This window comes from Danio rerio, chromosome 7 (genome assembly GCF_049306965.1).
Source record: "Danio rerio strain Tuebingen ecotype United States chromosome 7, GRCz12tu, whole genome shotgun sequence".
NCBI lineage: Eukaryota > Metazoa > Chordata > Actinopteri > Cypriniformes > Danionidae > Danio > Danio rerio.
In genome coordinates this window covers 25558771-25577229 of record NC_133182.1, presented here as the reverse complement: position 1 = coordinate 25577229, position 18459 = coordinate 25558771, and the positions used below count along the sequence as shown (strand labels likewise).

General features: G+C 38.8%; 1 protein-coding gene across 43 annotated transcripts in view; it reads left to right on the top strand.

Annotated features, from left to right (window-relative positions):
- Positions 1 to 18459, top strand: part of dysf (dysferlin, limb girdle muscular dystrophy 2B (autosomal recessive)) — a 156801-nt gene that overhangs the window by 127086 nt on the left and 11256 nt on the right. For 31 of the 43 annotated variants that reach the window (XR_012382450.1, XM_073906788.1, XM_073906791.1 and 28 more), the window contains 10 exon segments: positions 1674 to 1772; positions 4810 to 4938; positions 6972 to 7127; positions 7712 to 7803; positions 8092 to 8262; positions 10819 to 10961; positions 13337 to 13476; positions 14813 to 14901; positions 14980 to 15075; positions 15361 to 15502. Coding sequence is in view for 40 of the 43 variants with exons in the window: in XM_073906788.1 (XP_073762889.1) it covers positions 1674 to 1772; positions 4810 to 4938; positions 6972 to 7127; positions 7712 to 7803; positions 8092 to 8262; positions 10819 to 10961; positions 13337 to 13476; positions 14813 to 14901; positions 14980 to 15075; positions 15361 to 15502 (1257 nt within the window). In the remaining 3 variants the exon portion in view is untranslated. 43 annotated transcript variants of the gene reach the window in all.

The following is an 18459-nucleotide window of genomic DNA, read 5'->3' as shown; positions in this document are numbered from 1 at the left end:
AATGACTCTGATTCGAGGGCAAAAAAAGCTGATCGGGGCATCCCTAGTTGTTTTCTTTTAAGCCTTCAGTTTATAAAAAGAAATCAGTAGCAATAAAATGATGAAAAACATGCCATTTTTAATAAAACAAAAAATCATTCAAATAAGCTTGCAAAAGTGTTTATGTATTTTTGATCAAATAAATGCTTTCTAGACTAGAAACTCTGTCAAAACAATATACTGACTCAAAATGTTTGAACAGCAGTGTTATTTATTGCTATTTATTTTACCAGTGCTTACTTGTGAATGACTTCATTCAGCTTTTGAAAACAGAAAATAAAAAAGTAACTTTTTTTTTTTTGCCTTTTCCCAATTTTCCAAAGCAAATTAGAGTCAAACTCATGTCAGCCACACTTAACTCACAACATTTCAATGTGTCAGAACAAGTGCACTAACTGCTAGGCCATGGGTCCAATATCAATTTTAGACCAAATGAATTATTGTATGTTTTCATTTACACATTGTGCGCATCTGTGACTAAACGTTTTCACCCACACACAGTCATAAACATATACATCATCTTGTACGGCAGTGGTATATGACACACTCTGACACGAGTACACACACATTCCTTGGCACAGCAGTGGCATGTGGGGTACTTAACAACATTGACAGCCTCCCTGCTTGGTCACCAAAACACACACCACTGTGCCACACTCCCCGACCACTAAGATCAGGAACAAACCCAACAGATTCGGCATCACTCCACCACTGCTGTTTATCCTCCCTCATCGTAAAACCTAAAAAAAAAGATGGAAACAAAACGTGAAGTCTCTCCTCATGGTGAGTCAAATCTGGCCTTCTGGAAGAGAGACGTGTGTGTGGGTGCAGACAGCAAAGAGATCTCTTCTTTCTTTTAAACACACTGTTTTGATGCCATAGTGGGACAGTCTGTCTTTCTCCATTTGTCAAACACTGGAGTCTCATCATACTCAGACTGCACTTGTGTTTCTTGCAGTGTCACTTGTGAAGGGCGTTGTTTCACATTAACAACACTCTTTTGTCTTTTGGTTGGATGGGAACTGCCTGATTCGTACCTTTTTGAAAACTTCCCACACTTTCCACACAGTATGAGTGAGTGTTGGCAGGACGTGCAGTATCAGTGGCGATTAGCACATCAAATTGCAGGGGAACATCAGCGCTCCTGAATCATACCCGTGAAAGTACCAGGAAAATGACAATATGAAAGCCTTCTTGCTAGCTTTAGTTGATATGCTTACAATTACCAGCATTACAGCGGAGGGATGATTTATCAGTTATTTATGGAAAGGATTAAGTTATGGAAAAGCTTGTTCTCGCTGGTCGTTTGGTCTGTGGATGGTGTCACTGTCATTCATGCATGTGTCTGCTTAAAATGTTTTGACGCTTTAGGGTATTTTCTCTTGACTTCTCTCTTCCTCACTTTTTCTAACTTTGTCTTATTGTGTGTGTTGAATTTGTCGGACATACTTTTAGATGGGCCGGTGGGTAAGTTGAGGCTTTCGTTGCTTTCAGAATTGACATTCCTTATTGATGAAATGACTGATTTAATTAAGTAAAGCTCTGTTGAATGAGAGATGTGGTGTCAGTTATGCATGGACCTTCCCTGTTTTTAATGTTTTCCGTTCTCTTGTTTTCTTGTTCTGTGTCTGCAGCAGGATGAATTTATGGACTGGTGGAGCAAGTTTTATGCCTCCATGGGTGAGAGGACCAAGTGTGGGAGTTATCTGGAGAAAGGGTTCGATATGCTGCAGGTAAGGCTTTGAAGTAACTTTGTCTCTAAAGCCTCATTCATACTACCAGCAACTCGCAGCGGCAAAGCGACAAGCAAACGTTCAGCACAATATAGAGTGAGCTACCTTCAGCAATCTTAGTCTTAGCCAGGGGTGTCCAAACTCAGTCCTGGAGGGCCGGTGTCCTAATGAGTTTAGCTCCAACTTGGTTCAACACACCTGCCCGGTAATTTCTACTATATCTAGTAAGAGCTTGATTAGCTGCTTCATGTGTGTTTGATAGGGGTTGGAGCTAAACTCTCCAGGACATTGGCCCTCCAGGACCGAGTGTCGATACCCCTGGTCTAAGCGAACAACATCGACTATTGACGACCAGGTGAACGTGTCTAGCCATGTGACAAAATTGAGAATCCTTCAACTTTATGCAAATTAAGAGTGACTATTTTGAGCGACAGCCAGTAGGAGCACCAGTAGAGCTAATTTTCCGTGCTGTGGACCTACACACTCTTGCATTTGCAGCAGGTCGCCGCCAAGAGCGACAGGCAGCTACAAAGTTGCTACTAGTGTAAATGAGGCATAAGGATTTTCCAAACATGTTTGAACATACTTTTGAAGAATTTTATATTAAACCCCAAAACATCTTCCACCCAAGTATTTTGTGCTTAACCTTCAGTTAAGGATTTTTTTTTTACCCTTGTCAGTAGTTTTCACTCTGTGGCTTTCTTCTGGTTCCCCAGTGAAGCTAAGCAGGATTGGGCTAGGCCAGTACCTGGATACGAGTCCTTGGAATTGGTGTTGGTCTCGGCAGGCGATAATCTAGCCGGAACTCTCTCTCTCTCTCTCTCTCTCTCTCTCTCTCTCTCTCTCTCTCTCTCTCTCTCTCTCTCACTCTCACTCTCACTCTCACTCTCACTCTCTCTCTCTCTCACGCGCACTAACATACACACACAAGCACCTAGTACACACACAGGCAAAGCTCTCTCTCTCTCATTCGCATAGCAATATCCGCGATATTGCTAGACAGCCCGCTCCCGTCCCAAATTAAACCCGTTACCGACCGCCCCCGCGATTTATTCGGAAATTTGCAAACCTCTACCTGAATGGATGACCGCATGGGAAAATTGGGTTGCTGTTGGAAGTGGTGTTAGTGAGGCCAGCAGGGTACAGTCAACCTGTGGTCTGTGTGAGTCCTAATGCCCCGGTATTGTGAATGTGACACCATACTGTCAGTGAATGCAGTCTTTCAAATGAGACGTTACACTAAGGCCCTGACTCTCTGTGGTCATTAAAAATCCCATTGCACTTCTCGTAAAGTGTAGGCGTGTAACCCTTGTCAAATTCCCTCCATCGACCCTTCATCACCATCATGTCCTTTCAATCATCCCCATCCACTAAATTGGCTCTATCACTGTCTCTCTACTCCACCAATAGCTTGTATATGGGTAGCGCACTGGTGATGTTGTCCTGTGGCTGCCGTCGTATCATCCAAGTGGATGCTGCGCACAGATTGTTGTGGTGTGGAGAGACCCCCCTCATGATTGTGAAGTGCTTTGGGTGTGTGGCTATACACAATAAATGTGCTATATAAATATAGATTACAATACATATAAGCCAGTCATGTGCTTCATTTTTCAAAATTCTCTTTTTTGTCGTCCTCAGAATAAAGTAAGACATCTCGGTTTGGGATGACGTGAACATGAGTAAATGATGGCAGAATTAAACTTTTTAGGGAACCTAAACCCTTAAAAGAAAAAGAGCTTTGTGTTAAAATGAATGAACCTCAAAGACCTTTGTCTAGTAATCATCCCAAAATGAATATTGACATTGTTTACATATCCCCATGTTGTTCCATCAGCTTGTCTAACATAATCCCAGCAGCATGAACTCTGTACATGGCAAATAACTGCAGAGGTCTCATCATAACTGTAGTGACATTATCAGTGCCCAAGCAAAACCAAACGCAAGGATGTCAGAATCAAAGGTCGCAGAAACATCAGCTCCACAGCCTAACTTCAAAGCGCTGTGGGCTCCCTCGGGATCATGCATGCCTACTTTCAAACGCTCACTCACCCCAACTCCAGTCCACTCCAGCCCACTTCCCACAAGCTTATCCATTTATAATAGAGCCCGTGGCTGCCAGATTCCCAACTTTTCCGATGAATTCATGTCGGGGTTGCCGCAGGGGGATAACCAACTGCAGACAAGGGCTCCGTTACTGACGTCATGGGCCCGTTTTCCCCCAGCCCACACCTCCCTATCATCCCTCGATCTCTGGCTGGTTTGTGAACGATCTCCCTTGTCACCATGTTCTCTCGCTAGTTGCCTTAGCCACTCTTTCCAACCTTTCCAATCTAAACGTGTCCATTAGTCATTTGGCAAGGACTTTGGTCTCAAGGCTACCTGCGAGGCTCGACTTCGATTGTTGGCTGCCACTGTGTGAGAGTGTCCCACGCACCGAGAGGAGCGGCAGACAAAAACACTTTCCCTAAAACTGCTGAGATGAGCTGTTATTTTGGGCTAATGGTGCCTGAGGGAGAGATTGAAGGCAGGGAAAGAGCAAAGGCGACTGGGAGAGGGTTTCATGTGATGTGTGTTGTGTCACACGTTCAGGGACCGGGCCTGAGTGAGTCAACTAGAAAAACAGAGCGACTCGCTTACGAGGATTCCTTCATACTTTTGTCACTAAGTTGTCTCCTGGGTGGCCGTTTAGTTGGAGAGTTGTGCGCTGCTAGTTAAAAGTTGTGTAATGAAACAGAAGTGTATTTTTCCTCAGGAACAAATCATTTTTGCGCATTTTTATTGGTGTTTTTAAACATTCTCATAATAAGGAATTTCCAGATCTCTTTGCCTTAATGGTGCATTTGAGGTTGCTTGACTTGAGTCTGAAATGTTAAACCCACAATTAAAGATCCCTGAGTCCAAGATTCTAAAAGGAAAGTGCTTTGGCATGAAAAACAATGGATGTCTTGTATATAATATGTGCCCTTTCAGCCTTTTCGGTTGATTAGAGCCCATATTTAGGTCCACATAAAAAACCCTCTCATGCTTCCTTTCTCAGGTGTATGACAGAGAACTGGAGAAGACTGAAGGCTTTGAGCAATTTGCTGATTTCTGTCAAACGTTTAAACTTTACCGTGGAAGAACCCAGAATGACAGCGAAGATCCTTCCGTTGTTGGAGAGTTCAAGGTATGGTCACTCATAACCTCACAGCTGCTATCAACCGCTATCACGTGTGCTCTCATTAAGTCTCCATAAGGAAATAAAAAACATTCAGACGGCGCCAGATGAAGCAAGAGATGGGTGTTGAGGCTTATTAGCTGAGCTGAAACGTCATTTGAATCAGGCCTTCTAAAACTGATAGGTTACTTCCCTCTGGCAGGTTCAGTCTGTACTTCGTCAAATTTACCAGTGAACAATTTGTTAATTTAGACCATTCTGCAACAGTTACAGAGACTCATGCCATTAGTGAAAAATGTCCAATAATGTTTTTTTTTTTCTTATTTAGAGAAACTTTGGTTCTTTAATGGTTTTTAAAGACCTGTGGGCAAATAGCCTTTTAACAAGAAGTTGTATAGAGTTTGTGAAGATACTGTATAGTTAATGTGTTAATGTGTTAAATTAAAATGTTCTTAAAGATTCATTGTGGGATTTTTAGGGCTGAAGAATTGATTTGCTTTATGGATTTTTTATTTTTTTTGTTATTGTTTGTTTGAAAATAGAATAATAATTACGCAAAAAAAGTAAATAATTTTGTCAGCATAAAGCAAAATTTAGGTTGTTATTGTTTTAGAATAATTTATTTGATTATTTATTTACAATTTTATATTTATTGTTCTATTGACCTTATTCCTCAATGCAGAAGTGCGTTAGTTTTTGCGATTGTTTTAGAACTATGGGAGAAATTATTGAAAATAATAAACAGCTGAAAACAGTCAAACTATTTGGTCTACAAACATTGATTATACAGACAAAATAAAATAATATAATAAGAAAATATCAGTTTGCAACATCAAGCAGCATAACAAGCTGTTTTTACTGCCTAAAAGTGACTAGATAGAAGTGCTTGTACGCGGAGAATAAGGTGAATAGTACAGTAATTACATTTCTATACTGTACTTCAAGTTAATCTTATATTCAATACGATTTTGTTTAAAGTTTAATTTTCTTTTTAAGTATTTACATTTTATTAAGAGTTTATTTCACTTAAAACTTGAATTTAGCTTTAGTTAATAATAATAATAAGTTTCAAATCATTTAGACCAGGGGTGTCCTTACTCAGTCCTGGAGGGCCGGTGTCCTGGATACTTTAGCTCCAACTCCCTCCAACACACCAGCCTGGAACTCTAGTATACCTAGAAAGGGCTTGATTAGCTGGTTCAGGTGTGTTTAATTGGGGCTGGAACTAAAATATGCAGGACACCGGCCCTCCAGGACTAAGTTTGAACACCTCTGATTTAGACCATACAACAAAAATGAAGAATCAATTATTCACCTTATTCTTCGCATATGAGCTGGCACAGCCATTTCAATCTTTTTGGTTCGAGACTTCCAGTCTCATTCACTTCCATTGATTTTTAGATTTTAAAATAGCTCATTCTGCTGCTTGATGTTGCAAACTGATATTTTCTTATTATATTATTCTACTTTGTCTGTATGGTCATGCAAACACTTTCTGACCATTTTCTGCGGTTTATTATTCGTAGACATTTTTGTCCCATAGGCAACTGAATCGGAAGTTCTAAAACAATCGCAAAAATTAGCACACTTCCGCACTGAAGATTAAGGTCAGTAGACTACCACTAAAAAGCAAAAAAATAAAATAAGTAAATAAAAATAAAAGTATTCCATATTTCTAGCGTATTATGAAATAAAATACTTTTTATTTGTCTATTTTGTGATTTTGTAAATGATTCATTATGAATGAGTTTTCATTTTATGTGCACTATTCCTATAGAATTCTCTTAAGGCATCCAACATATGGCCGTAAATCTCATCTTGGTTCTAATTGGAAGCTTTAATTTGTAGAGTGTAGATGCTTTTTCCTGGTTTATTTAGATTACAACTGGTTTAGTTCTAGTAGGATTTGAGGGAACTAAATTTGAGGGATTAAAGTGTAATTTGAGGTTTGTCTGGAGGCCCCAGACAGCAGGTCTCCAGAAAAAAAAGTAAAACTAAATTACACCATGAGTTACTCTGACTCCTGTCTCGTCCTCCTTCAGGGTTCGTTTAAGATCTATCCATTGCCTGATGATCCCTCTATGCCTGTACCCACACGTCAGTTTCGCAAACTCCCCCCGAACGGTATAGAGGAGTGCTTGGTACGCATCTACATCATCCAGGCTTTTGGGTTACAGCCCAAAGATGCCAATGGCAAGGTAGGTAAAACCCAATGGAATTATCACATTTAAAAAAATCAGTTGTTCAATTTTCTAAATGACTCAAGGTTGTTGCAACAGCTCTTGTTTTGATTTTTTCACCAGACACATTCACAAATTTCTGTCATGTTTTTTTTTTCACTGGCCAGACGAGTCTTTTGCGAATCCTCTGCAAGTGCCAGAGTCATAAGAGCGAGCCGAAAAATTGCTTTATGAAAACATGGAGCCACCCTTTTACCCACAACCATAAACTCTCAATCGACCTGGCCAACACGCCACCACCGCTGGCCCGGCGTCAGATGGGCTTTCCCTTCATTAGTTGCGAATATGCTAAGATGACGTCCTTTCATCACCTACTCAGGCCAGGAGTTATGATATGGAACATTTCACACATGCACTCGCTGCCTGTGAAACACACACTGATCACAGAGATTTGCTGCCTTTTTCCACAGCGAGAGCAAAGAGCGCTTGTTTTAAGTACAAAACGAGGGCGGGCTGTTTTGGATATTGTCGCTTATAGTATATACGTGCAAGTGTGTGGCTGTGTTAACACATACTAACAAGCACTTCTTGTTCTTTCATAGTGTGACCCCTATGTTAAGATCACGCTTGGCAAGAAATCAGTCGATGACCACGACAATTACATACCCTGTACTTTGGAGCCCGTCTTTGGAAAGTGAGTTTTCTCTCTTTTTCACGGTCTCTGAACATACACACAAGCACCATGCAGATGCAGAAACGCACGTCATTGCAAGGATGGAGCAGACCAGCAGGGGTCGCCACACTCATAATAATGATGACTCCCTTACCCTAAGGGTCTTGGATCAAGAAGGGAAGATTGTTCTGGTAGTTCAATGATGGCAGAATACTGAGATTGTGAATTAGGACCTTGTTAGGTAAAATTATTTCCGACAAGTATTAAAAGAAAAAAAAAAGTTTGTTTTTTGCTTCTCATCTACTGTAGGATGTTTGAGCTGACCTGCTGTCTGCCTCTTGAGAAAGACCTGAAGATTACACTCTATGATTACGACATGGTGACTAAAGATGAGAAAATCGGAGAGACCATCATTGATTTGGAGAACCGCTTCTTGTCTCGTCATGGTGCTCGCTGCGGCCTTCCGCAGTCCTACTGTCTGTAAGAGATATCCTATTTGTCATACTATTTCCTTTCATCTCCCTTTTATTATTAGTCTTTATGAAAATTGTAAAGAACAGGAAATTAATGTGTACGTTTATCTATGAAATATCCCATGCGTGTCCAATTCAACTCCTGGAGGGCCACGGTCCTGCAGAGTTGAGCCTCAGACAGCTCCAACAGACTTGTTTAGAAGTTTCTAGCCTGTTTAAAGGTTTCGATTAGTTGGTTTAGGTGTGTTTAATTAGGGTAGAAGTTAAACTCTGTGAGACAGTGGATCTCCCGGAACATGTTTGGGCACTTTGATTGTTGAGTTTCGTCAGATTCAATCATATTTCGATGCTGATCTTCTCTGACTCAGTAAAAACAGTTTAATCAGTTTAAAATAGGTAGTTGGTCTCAAATCCTGGCCAAGCTGTTTAGGTTGTTGTTGCTAGTCTTCCAGCTTGGACAAAACAGTTTTTTCTGACTTTTCAGATACACTTCAAATAATTGTTTTTAGTTGTTCAAATTAATTTTTTTTAGTCATCTCAACTTACTTAAAACTTAATAAAACATTAAGTGAACTTTTTTGTATAATTTAGTTATAATTTATTATTAAAATAAGTTAAAGTAACATAAAAGTATTTTTTGTCATGACTTTTGTAATGTAATTTTTGTACTGTATAATATTTTTTTCTGGTTCACACAGTCTCAAATGTGATTGTACACATGACATTATTTTACTGATATTTATATTTAAATCATGAAAAGATTCCCATAGGGTCTTATTTGTTTACATTATTTAACGTATTAGTAGGCCTACATGAAATCTGTGTGCTCTGAATTCCGCAGATTTTTAGCCCATTATTGATTCTGTTTATTTACTTGTGTAAATGTGTGTAAATTTATATTTATTCAGTTTTTTTATTAATTTCAGTAATATGTTTTTGAATAATATGAAAATATTCATATGATTTATTTACAATACAGTTTGTAAAGTAATATTTTCTGTCTTTTAGTAGAGATATTATATGAGAGACTTGTTTTGTTTACTAAATAAATTGTAAACATTAAATAAAAGTTTACACGGTATTACTTTTTATTTCATATAATAAGATTTTAGTTATGATACTCCCAAAATCATTCTGCCTAAATCCACAGATTTTTAACAAAATTCTGTACAGAAAAAGCAAAAATTGTCCGCAGATTCCATCTGGCCCTACGTATTAGTTAACCTTAACTATGTGTTAGACCCCCCTCATGCCAGATTAAGATTTAGCCCTGGACACCAGATTCTGTCAGAAAATGTCTGTTTCCCTGGGTAGTCAGTGACAGGCCAGTGGAGCCACCCAATGCCCAAACCTGTTAACCAGTGTTCAACAGAATTAAAGACTCTTTAATTAAAGTCACTTATTAATATGGTAGTTGAATGAGAAAGCTAGAGAGGAGCAGAAGCAGGAGACAAAACAATGATTATAAAGAAAGACCAGTGTCTATTGAATAATCTTAGTTATGTATGATTCAATGCTCAGACTTTGTCTGACCAGGATAAATCCAACAGGTGTTATTATACCACAAGCAACAGCAATGGAAAATTACTGCCTCACAACATTGTCCAGAGACGATACAGATCTTGAAAGTGAGACATCCTCTTATTTTTTATGCTTGAAAACAAGTATTGCATGAATCCACACAGTCATAAGATTATAACAATGTGGAAAAATGAAATAATTAATGAATTAATGAAATAAAATAATTCTAATAAAATATAAGCACATAATAAAATGACAAATAATATCCAATAATAATCAAATTATTAACTAATGATCATTAAAATGACATAATGATAATTGTATAAATAACTAATGATCATATGATTAAATTTAATAATTAAATGAAGAATAAACAAACACAAACAAATGAAAATAAAACACTAATAAATGATTACTTTCTTGAAACAACACACACATAAGCTTCATATGAGTAATGTTTTACACCCTAATCAGAATATCTAGTTCACATTGTTTATTTATTTATTTTGGGTTTAATTTTTGTAACTGGTGGTGAGGGCTAGCCGCGTATTTATTCTTTTTATTTTGCCAGATATCTCTATCTGGCACACAACTAAGGTACAACTAAAACAAGTGGCATTTTGTATTGTTTAGTTTTCTGGAATAATACACTTTCCAACACCACCGTTACAGTGGAACAAATATAATCACTATAGAAATTATCATTAAGAGAAATAAATACTATACAAGTATTTCATTATTAGCAACTACAAGTATATTACTTTAAACTAATTGTTGAAAAATTATTTAAATAGATTTAACCTCAGTTGAGTAAAATCTGGACACACAGCAGTTGGGTTTGTTTATCTATTAGCGGAAACTGAGTGGATTTACTCCTGAATTTTTAGTGTAGTGAGAAGTCTATTAAGTTAAGAAAATACGGCTCTGCACAATGGAGAAAAGTTGTTTATTTTATAGTTAGCAGATGATTACTCTTCTGATGGTTCAAAGAACCATTTTGTGTTCTAAATGAACTCTTTTTCTTTCTATGTGCTGACTCTAGGTCAGGAATTAACCAGTGGCGAGATCAACTTAAACCATCTCAGCTACTTCATCGTCTGTGTGAGAGGCGAAACTACAAACTCCCCGTCTACAAGCAGGATCGAATTTACTTCAGAGGACATGAATACACTGTCGCAGACCTTGGTCAGTGTCCCAAACACACATTTCAACTAAACCTAGTTTCCTATCGCTGATTTTAATAAGCGCTAATTCTTCGATTGTCGTTATCAAAAAGTGGCTTGACAGATAGTGAAGATATACGAATGAATGCAAGTATCGCAACCTATTAAACCCGCGGGCTGGACGGCGAAAAAAGAAAGTGGAAGTCTTTTCTTTGGAGCTGCTGAAAGCATTAGTCACGAGTAAGAGCTAATCAAAGCAGCAGCCCGACTCCATCACATCTTCCGTCATTAAAAAAAAAGAAAAGCGAGCTGAGCACAAGATCGGCTGTGGTTCTGTAAAAATACTGACAGAAAAAGAATAACGATATATGTCTCGGCTTGTGCCATACATCATATCTGTGTGTGTGGGATCACAGAGCTGTCGGTGAAGCCGTTTGGCTGTTTCTACTCGGGCGCTATAAGCGGAAAGAATGAGTTGTTCCTCTGTGTGAAGAAAAACAAGTGCGATATTGTAAAGACGAAGGACCTGTATAAACATACAGCACCTCTGACATAGTCGTTCATTCGTAGCAAATACATCACTCCTTGCCACAGCAACCTGACGTCCATTCTGTTTCAAAGTGCGCCTTTGGGAGGATAATGCAAAGTTATGCTAGTCGATGTTAGCGATGTGTAACCTCCATCAGATCCTCCCAACACATCTGGCTTGACCTTGAAGCCCCTTCAAGTCTCGTAGCCGCCTTTCTACCAGTCATATGTCACACAGGGCCTACAGAAAGCCAAGCTCTCCAGCCGTTTTCCAATTCCATGATGCTTTGGGACCAGAGGTCGGCTTCAGATTTATGGTGAACTAGCATACAAGCATGTTCAGCCAAGGTCAACACAACCGCCTCCTTCAGCCTCACGCTCCTGTGTCTCTTGGTGGAGGAAAACTACATCTCTTTGTTTGGTCCACGTAACTGCAGTAACCCGCGCGTCAAAGCAATTATCAGGTGGCCATTTGGGGCATTTCATGGCACAAATTGTCTTCCTCCACTTCAGTCTTTTTCCTTGTTTCTCCAGACTCCGACCGTGTTTCCCTGAGGGACGTGACACAGGGTTTCAAACCATAAACTCAACAGTGGGCGTTTATTTTTTTTATTTTTGCTTCTCTCGCTCTCTCTTTTTGCGTTTCGAAAGGGAAAACTCTCGTCTTAGATCAACAGCAATGAAATCAACGCATCATCGAAGGAACAGGGAAAGATAAACATTTCCGACTATTTAAGTGGAATGCTTCATGAACGTTGGCTTTTTTGTTGGACTTCATAAAACTTGATGCCCAAATGTTCTTCATATCGAATCAGAGGTTACATTTTGGTTCCATTTCATGGTTTGAATGGAAAATAGCAGTATGATGAATCTTCTTTAGTATTGTTAAAGAGCCCCTATTATGGGTTTTTTACAATGAGCTTCCATGCCATTTGTAACAGCACTATGTGAATGAAAACATCCAGCTGAGGTTTAAATCTAAAAGTGCACCGTGTTTAAAACTATTGATTCTATAGCAAAATGGTCGACTCAGAGTTGAATAAATGAATCAAGTTGGGTTAGGATGTTTTGCTTGAATGCGACAACATCGACATGGTACATCACCAAATATGTAGTTCCAGATCTGTTAAAATGTGAATGCGTGTTCCCTTCAGACACTAGCGGAGCGTGAGGGATCACGGGACTGATCATGACATGAAGATGACGATCACTGACAGACGTAGATTCGGCTGCAGGCAGTAAAGAGTTAAAGTTCATTTTCACAACAACACCACAGTATAGCCAACCTAGTGCTGTGTTTGCTCCTGTCATTTTTCAGATTTTTGAGACAATAACCTACGCTGAAACACCGGACTCGCTGGCTGTTAATGCTGAATGTGTCGTTGTTATTATTAGGGTTAGCGTTAAGAGTACAATAATATTCTGGTGTTTAACTGCATTTCTTTATTGCATTCCTGCATTGGCCTCTCACATAATCTCTGCTACTTCATAGCTATGGTGGGCATTTCTCTCTGTCTCGCACTGAACGCAGTCAACCAATCAGAACAGACTAGGTCATCGGTCCAATCTGCACAGATTAAGGAGGGGTTTGTGAACAAATGAATCGCAGAATGAATCATATGGGAATTATTTGGATAATAAGATAAAAATAAATGCATATTATAAGACAATGAAAGTGTATTTGACCTTGCATGCATATCAGCCTTTTGTTGGGGACACCCAAAACCAAAATATGACCTTCTATATTGCAAAATAGGGGCACTTTAAACTCTTATAACCTGAATAAACATGGAAGTTTGATATGACTCTGTTTTGGAGCTTGTGTGTCAATGTGGATGTAAATTATAATGACCTTATGGTTTACTGCAGATGAAGGGAAACCTCTTAACCCTCACTTGGGACCAGTGATGGAGCGTCTGGCTCTGTTGGTGTTGAGGAGGCATGGTTTGGTGCCTGAACATGTCGAGACGCGACCCCTCTACAGCCCCCTTCAGCCAGATATAGAACAGGTTATTCGTCACATATTGTTACTTCTATTGTTACTTCCAAAATTCTATTATGTTTTATTTATTATATAAACACAGGACATTGCATTTCCATATTTCATTAGTTAATTTTACATTACAAGTGTCATTCTCTTGTATGTATCTAATGCGTTTAAATGTATTATTAAACGGTGCATCCGGAAAGTATTCATATCGCTTGACTTTTTCCACATTTTTTTATGTTACAGCCTTATTCCAAAATTTATTAAATTAATTTATTTCCTCAAAGTTCTACATACAATACCTCATAATGACAATTTTAAAAAAAGTGTTTTTAAATTCGTTGCAAAGTTTTTACAAGTAAAAAAACCTGAAAAATCACATTTACATAAGTATTCACTGCCTTTGCTCATTATTTTGTAGATGCAAATTTGGCGGCAATTACAGCCTTAAGTCTTTTTGAATATGATGCCACAAGCTTGGCACACCTGTCCTTGGGAGTTTTTGCCCATTCCTCTTTGCAGTACCTCTCATGCTCTGTCAAATTGAACGCGAAGTGATGGTGTACAGCCATTTTCAGAACTCTCCAGAGATGTTCAAAAGGATTTAGGTCTGGGCTCTGGCTGGGCCACTCAAGGACATTCACCGAGTTGCTGTAAAGCCACTACATTGATATATTGGCTTGTGTGTTTTGGGTCATTGTCCTGTCTCAGAGGTCCACAGGCAATTCCTTTGGCTTCAGGCATGGTTTGTGCTTTGACATGCACTGTCAAACCTGGGGCCTTATATAGACAGGACCTTGTATATATAGAATTTACCACAGGTGAAATCCAATTAGGCTGCTGACACATCTCAAAAATGATCAGTGGAAACAGAATGTACCTGAGCTCAATTTAGAGCTTCACAGAAAAGGCTGTCAATACTTATGTACATGTGATTTTTCAGGTTTTTTTTTTTTTTTTAAATTTGCAACAATTTCAAAAGAATTGTTTTTTACATTGTCATTATGGGGTATTGTGTGTAGGATTTTGAGGAAATAAATGAAGTTAATCCATTTTGGAATAAGGCTGTAACTTAAAAAATGTGAAAAAAGTGAGCTCACTTTATATTTTCAGGATGCACTGTACCTCATGTATAATATGATTTATTTTCATTTTATTTATTGTAATATACTTATTTGTATTATTTTCTTTTACATAGTGGCAACTTGTATTTTAGCAGTTATTTTCAGCGATTTTATTGTATTTGTAAGCATACTTTTAAATCTGCATAGTTATGTTGCTTCATAGAGTTTACTGTATGTCATGCAAAAGATGCCTTGTCACTCTTCACTGAGACTTATTTATTTTCCAATACTCAGGGGCGACTACAAATGTGGGTGGACCTGTTCCCTAAGTCTTTAGGCCCTCCAGGTCCTCCATTCAACATCACCCCACGCAAAGCTAAAAAGTAAGAGCATTTCACTCACTATCTGTCAGTGTGTCTTTCTCAAAAAATCTAAACAAGTCCTTGTTTTCTGCCCCATAGGTTCTTCCTGCGCTGTATTATATGGAACACAAGAGATGTAATCTTGGATGATGTCAGCGTTACCGGGGAGAAGATGAGTGACATTTATGTGAAAGGGTACATCTGGGTGTCATAAAGGGGTTGTTGGGTTTATGTGTATGAGCTCTGCTTAGATTGAGTAGTTCTTGTTTCCCATATCACTGGCCTGTTGCTTGTCTGTTGCCACTGTGACCAATAGTAACAATGGCTTGCAAAAATAATCGATCAGTAGCAACAAACACACAGTTGCGAGGCAACCATAGACCCAAGGTGTAGATCAATTACAGCTGAGCAGCATTGTCTTCTAATGTGTTGGAAATAAGGTGTAGGGTAATTGCGAATGTTTTTTTTTTTCAATCCTAGCTGGATGCACGGCCATGAGGAGAACAAGCAGAAAACAGACGTGCACTACCGATCGCTGGGTGGTGAGGGTAACTTTAACTGGCGCTTCCTCTTCCCCTTCCACTATTTACCTGCGGAACAACTGTGCACCATTGATAAAAAGGTGAGCAGAAAGCAAGAATATCTGACATCTAGGAATCCTATATGGTCCCTTTGAAATTACCATTACCGTTTTTTTACAGAAAGAAAAAAGGCAGAAAATATCAATCAAGTATATACACCACCTTGCCTGTCCAGTGTCCACAGATTTAGTTTTTTGCTTTTTTATTTTTGAATTTGATGTTGCTTGCTGTATGAATAAAATGATCAATAAACCAGAATTAAATGATCCCTCCCAGCAGGCACACAGTGTAATAAGATGTTAATATTAGGTTAGATTTAGGTCAGGATGTCAGGTTACCAAAATTCAGCAGTCTCAAACTAAAATTGGCAGGTGGCCATATAAGTGACTGACAACTCATATGAGGGCCGTTTTAACATTCTAGCACACAAAATTAGTGGAAACCTGATGTAACTGATGCATTCAGATATTCTTCCCCAGAAGATCAAAGCTCTTTCTTTTTGATTATTGTTGTACATATTGAAAGGGTAGTTTAAACTGCTATGGAAATACTACAATTTACTAAATGGCGTAATAATAATATTTATTATTATTATTTCTCAATCAATTGTTGCTTAAACAAAAGTTTAACAGATAGTGTAAGAAAGCAGAAAACGGTTTGGGTAAGATTAGTGACTTTACTGGCAATAGTTCTTCTCAATAATTTTTTTGAATTTTATTTGAAAATTTGAATCCATCAGTAAGGACTAGAACTAGTGACGTTCTTGCTGTGAGGTAACAGTGCTAACCACTGGGCCACCGTGCCACCCATCTAGGAAAGGAGGAGGAGTAAGGGTGGAAGGGGGGATTCTTCAAAACGAAGATGGCTGTTATATGGAACTTAGGGTATTTATAGTGGCTTAGGAGTCATCTGATTGGTGATTCATAAATTGGATAATGCGGGACCAGCCGCAAGCAATCATAAGCACATGATCCTCTCAAAATTAGTTTATAAATAAACTTCACTTAATTATGTGCAAAAATATTTTCCATTTGTTGTAAAGGTTCAAATAAGGTCAATTTAAAGGTGAGATAATTTAATTCATTTGTATTATATTTAGTTAAATAAAACTTAGAATTTCCTGAAATAAGTAAAAAATCTAATATTAAAACAATCCATTAAAATGTTTTTGTTTTTCTTTTGTTTGTTTAATAATTATTCATTTTTCTGTTTGTTTATCAGCCAATAGCACCTGAAATTTCCTGTTTTGGCCCAGAATTTTTATTTCAATGCATCCTTAACATCAACTAAGAAAGACATGAAAACTCAAACTGTATTTGTTTAGTGGTTAGCGGGTGACGCTAGGCCTGTCAACATTCATATCCTCACTCTGCACAGAAATCTCCAGCTTTGATTGAGTCTGAGTAGGTGATCCGCGGGTCACCCTGCGTGATTTGCAGAGGTTTCGCCTAACGCCCACATTTTGAAGGATATCAGTGCAGTTGGCAGGTGTTAAATGCAATGTTTCAAACCCAGATATGTTGCAGGCTGCATCTGGCATGCTTCCACTCGCTTGAACGTGGTACATGAACATCTTGTAACAGCAAGACAGTCCAGACTTCAGCCAAGCCAGCTCAGAGAAAACAGTCGTGATGGACAAGGCACTTAAAGTGAGGTTTTGGCAGGCGAGAGATCAGTTATGGTAAGATTGAAGATAGCGGTTCCACCCATTAAACGGAGAGAGCTGCCCACAACAGCTGTCAGAAGATAGATCCACTTTGGCTGGGCTTTTTTTTTTGGACACAACACACCATAGAGCTGATACATAGCGAGACGGATTCTCAGTGATAGATTGGAAGTGAGTTCTTATTTGCAGTGTTTGTTTTGATGGAGCTGTACGCGGTTGTCAGGCTGGACGTGCAGCCTGTTTACCGGTGAACGGCAGCAGTGCAGCCCTGTGAAGCGTGTGTTCATTATGCTGGCCGTGTTTGTCCGTTCATCCATCACGGGTACAGTAATGCCATCACGCTGCTGGAATCTCGTCTGGCGGTGGGGTGCAGAATCGGGAGTCGCTAACACTCTTTTTCTGACTCTCTCCCTCTCTGTCTCTCACCCGCTTTCTAATTCTGCTTCGCACATTCACGCGATCATTTCCTCACTCTGTCTTTCTCAAGCCTGTCAGATTATTTCTGCTACTGTTTCTCCTGGGGCTGCACAATATATATCGTTTCAGCATCAATACTACAATGTGAGCATTCACAATACAGTAGTCACATCACAGGATCTGCAATGTGGAGTCAGGATTATAGTTGACCAGGTGCTCTTGTAAAAACACATGTGGAGTCATTGCAAAGTTTAACCATAAAGTTACCAAAAGGTATATCATCTGCATGTGTTTTTAAGGCTTGTGATTGTGTGAGCATTTCAAGCCATTTGACAGCATTCAGACACAAGAAATTAAAATGTTTGTACTTTATGAAAGATTAATTATACAGTAGTTAGATACGATGAAGACTATATTGTTGGAATGGGCCTGTATAAGATTCTGACAGTATGACAACCTTGAATAAAAATATTATGATAACACAGAATTGTAATTACTGGTCTAAAATATGTTCTTTTTAAATGTCTTGGTAATAAACACCAACCTTTCCCCATTGAACTATGCTCTAATTTAACAATCTAAGTGCAAAGTGTAAAACGCATGGTACAAAAGCATTAAAGCTGTGTCTGAATCCACTTTTGCTATTGTAAGAATGGAAAAATAGGCACGTGTTCTAACAGAGTTGTGCTTAGTCTCTTAATGAATTATGTGTGTATTTTGAGCATAACTGGCATTAAACCAATCAGAGTCTCATCTCCCATTCCCTTTAGGAGTCAGTTATGTCGCTCTATGGCGCATTTGCTATTTACATGGGGGACTTTGTAGGTAAAACTGAATGCTTCACTAGTGAGAAAACAAACTTCTACAGTGCGAGGATAAAGAACGAGCCTCCTCCATTCGGCCTCTTCACATTCT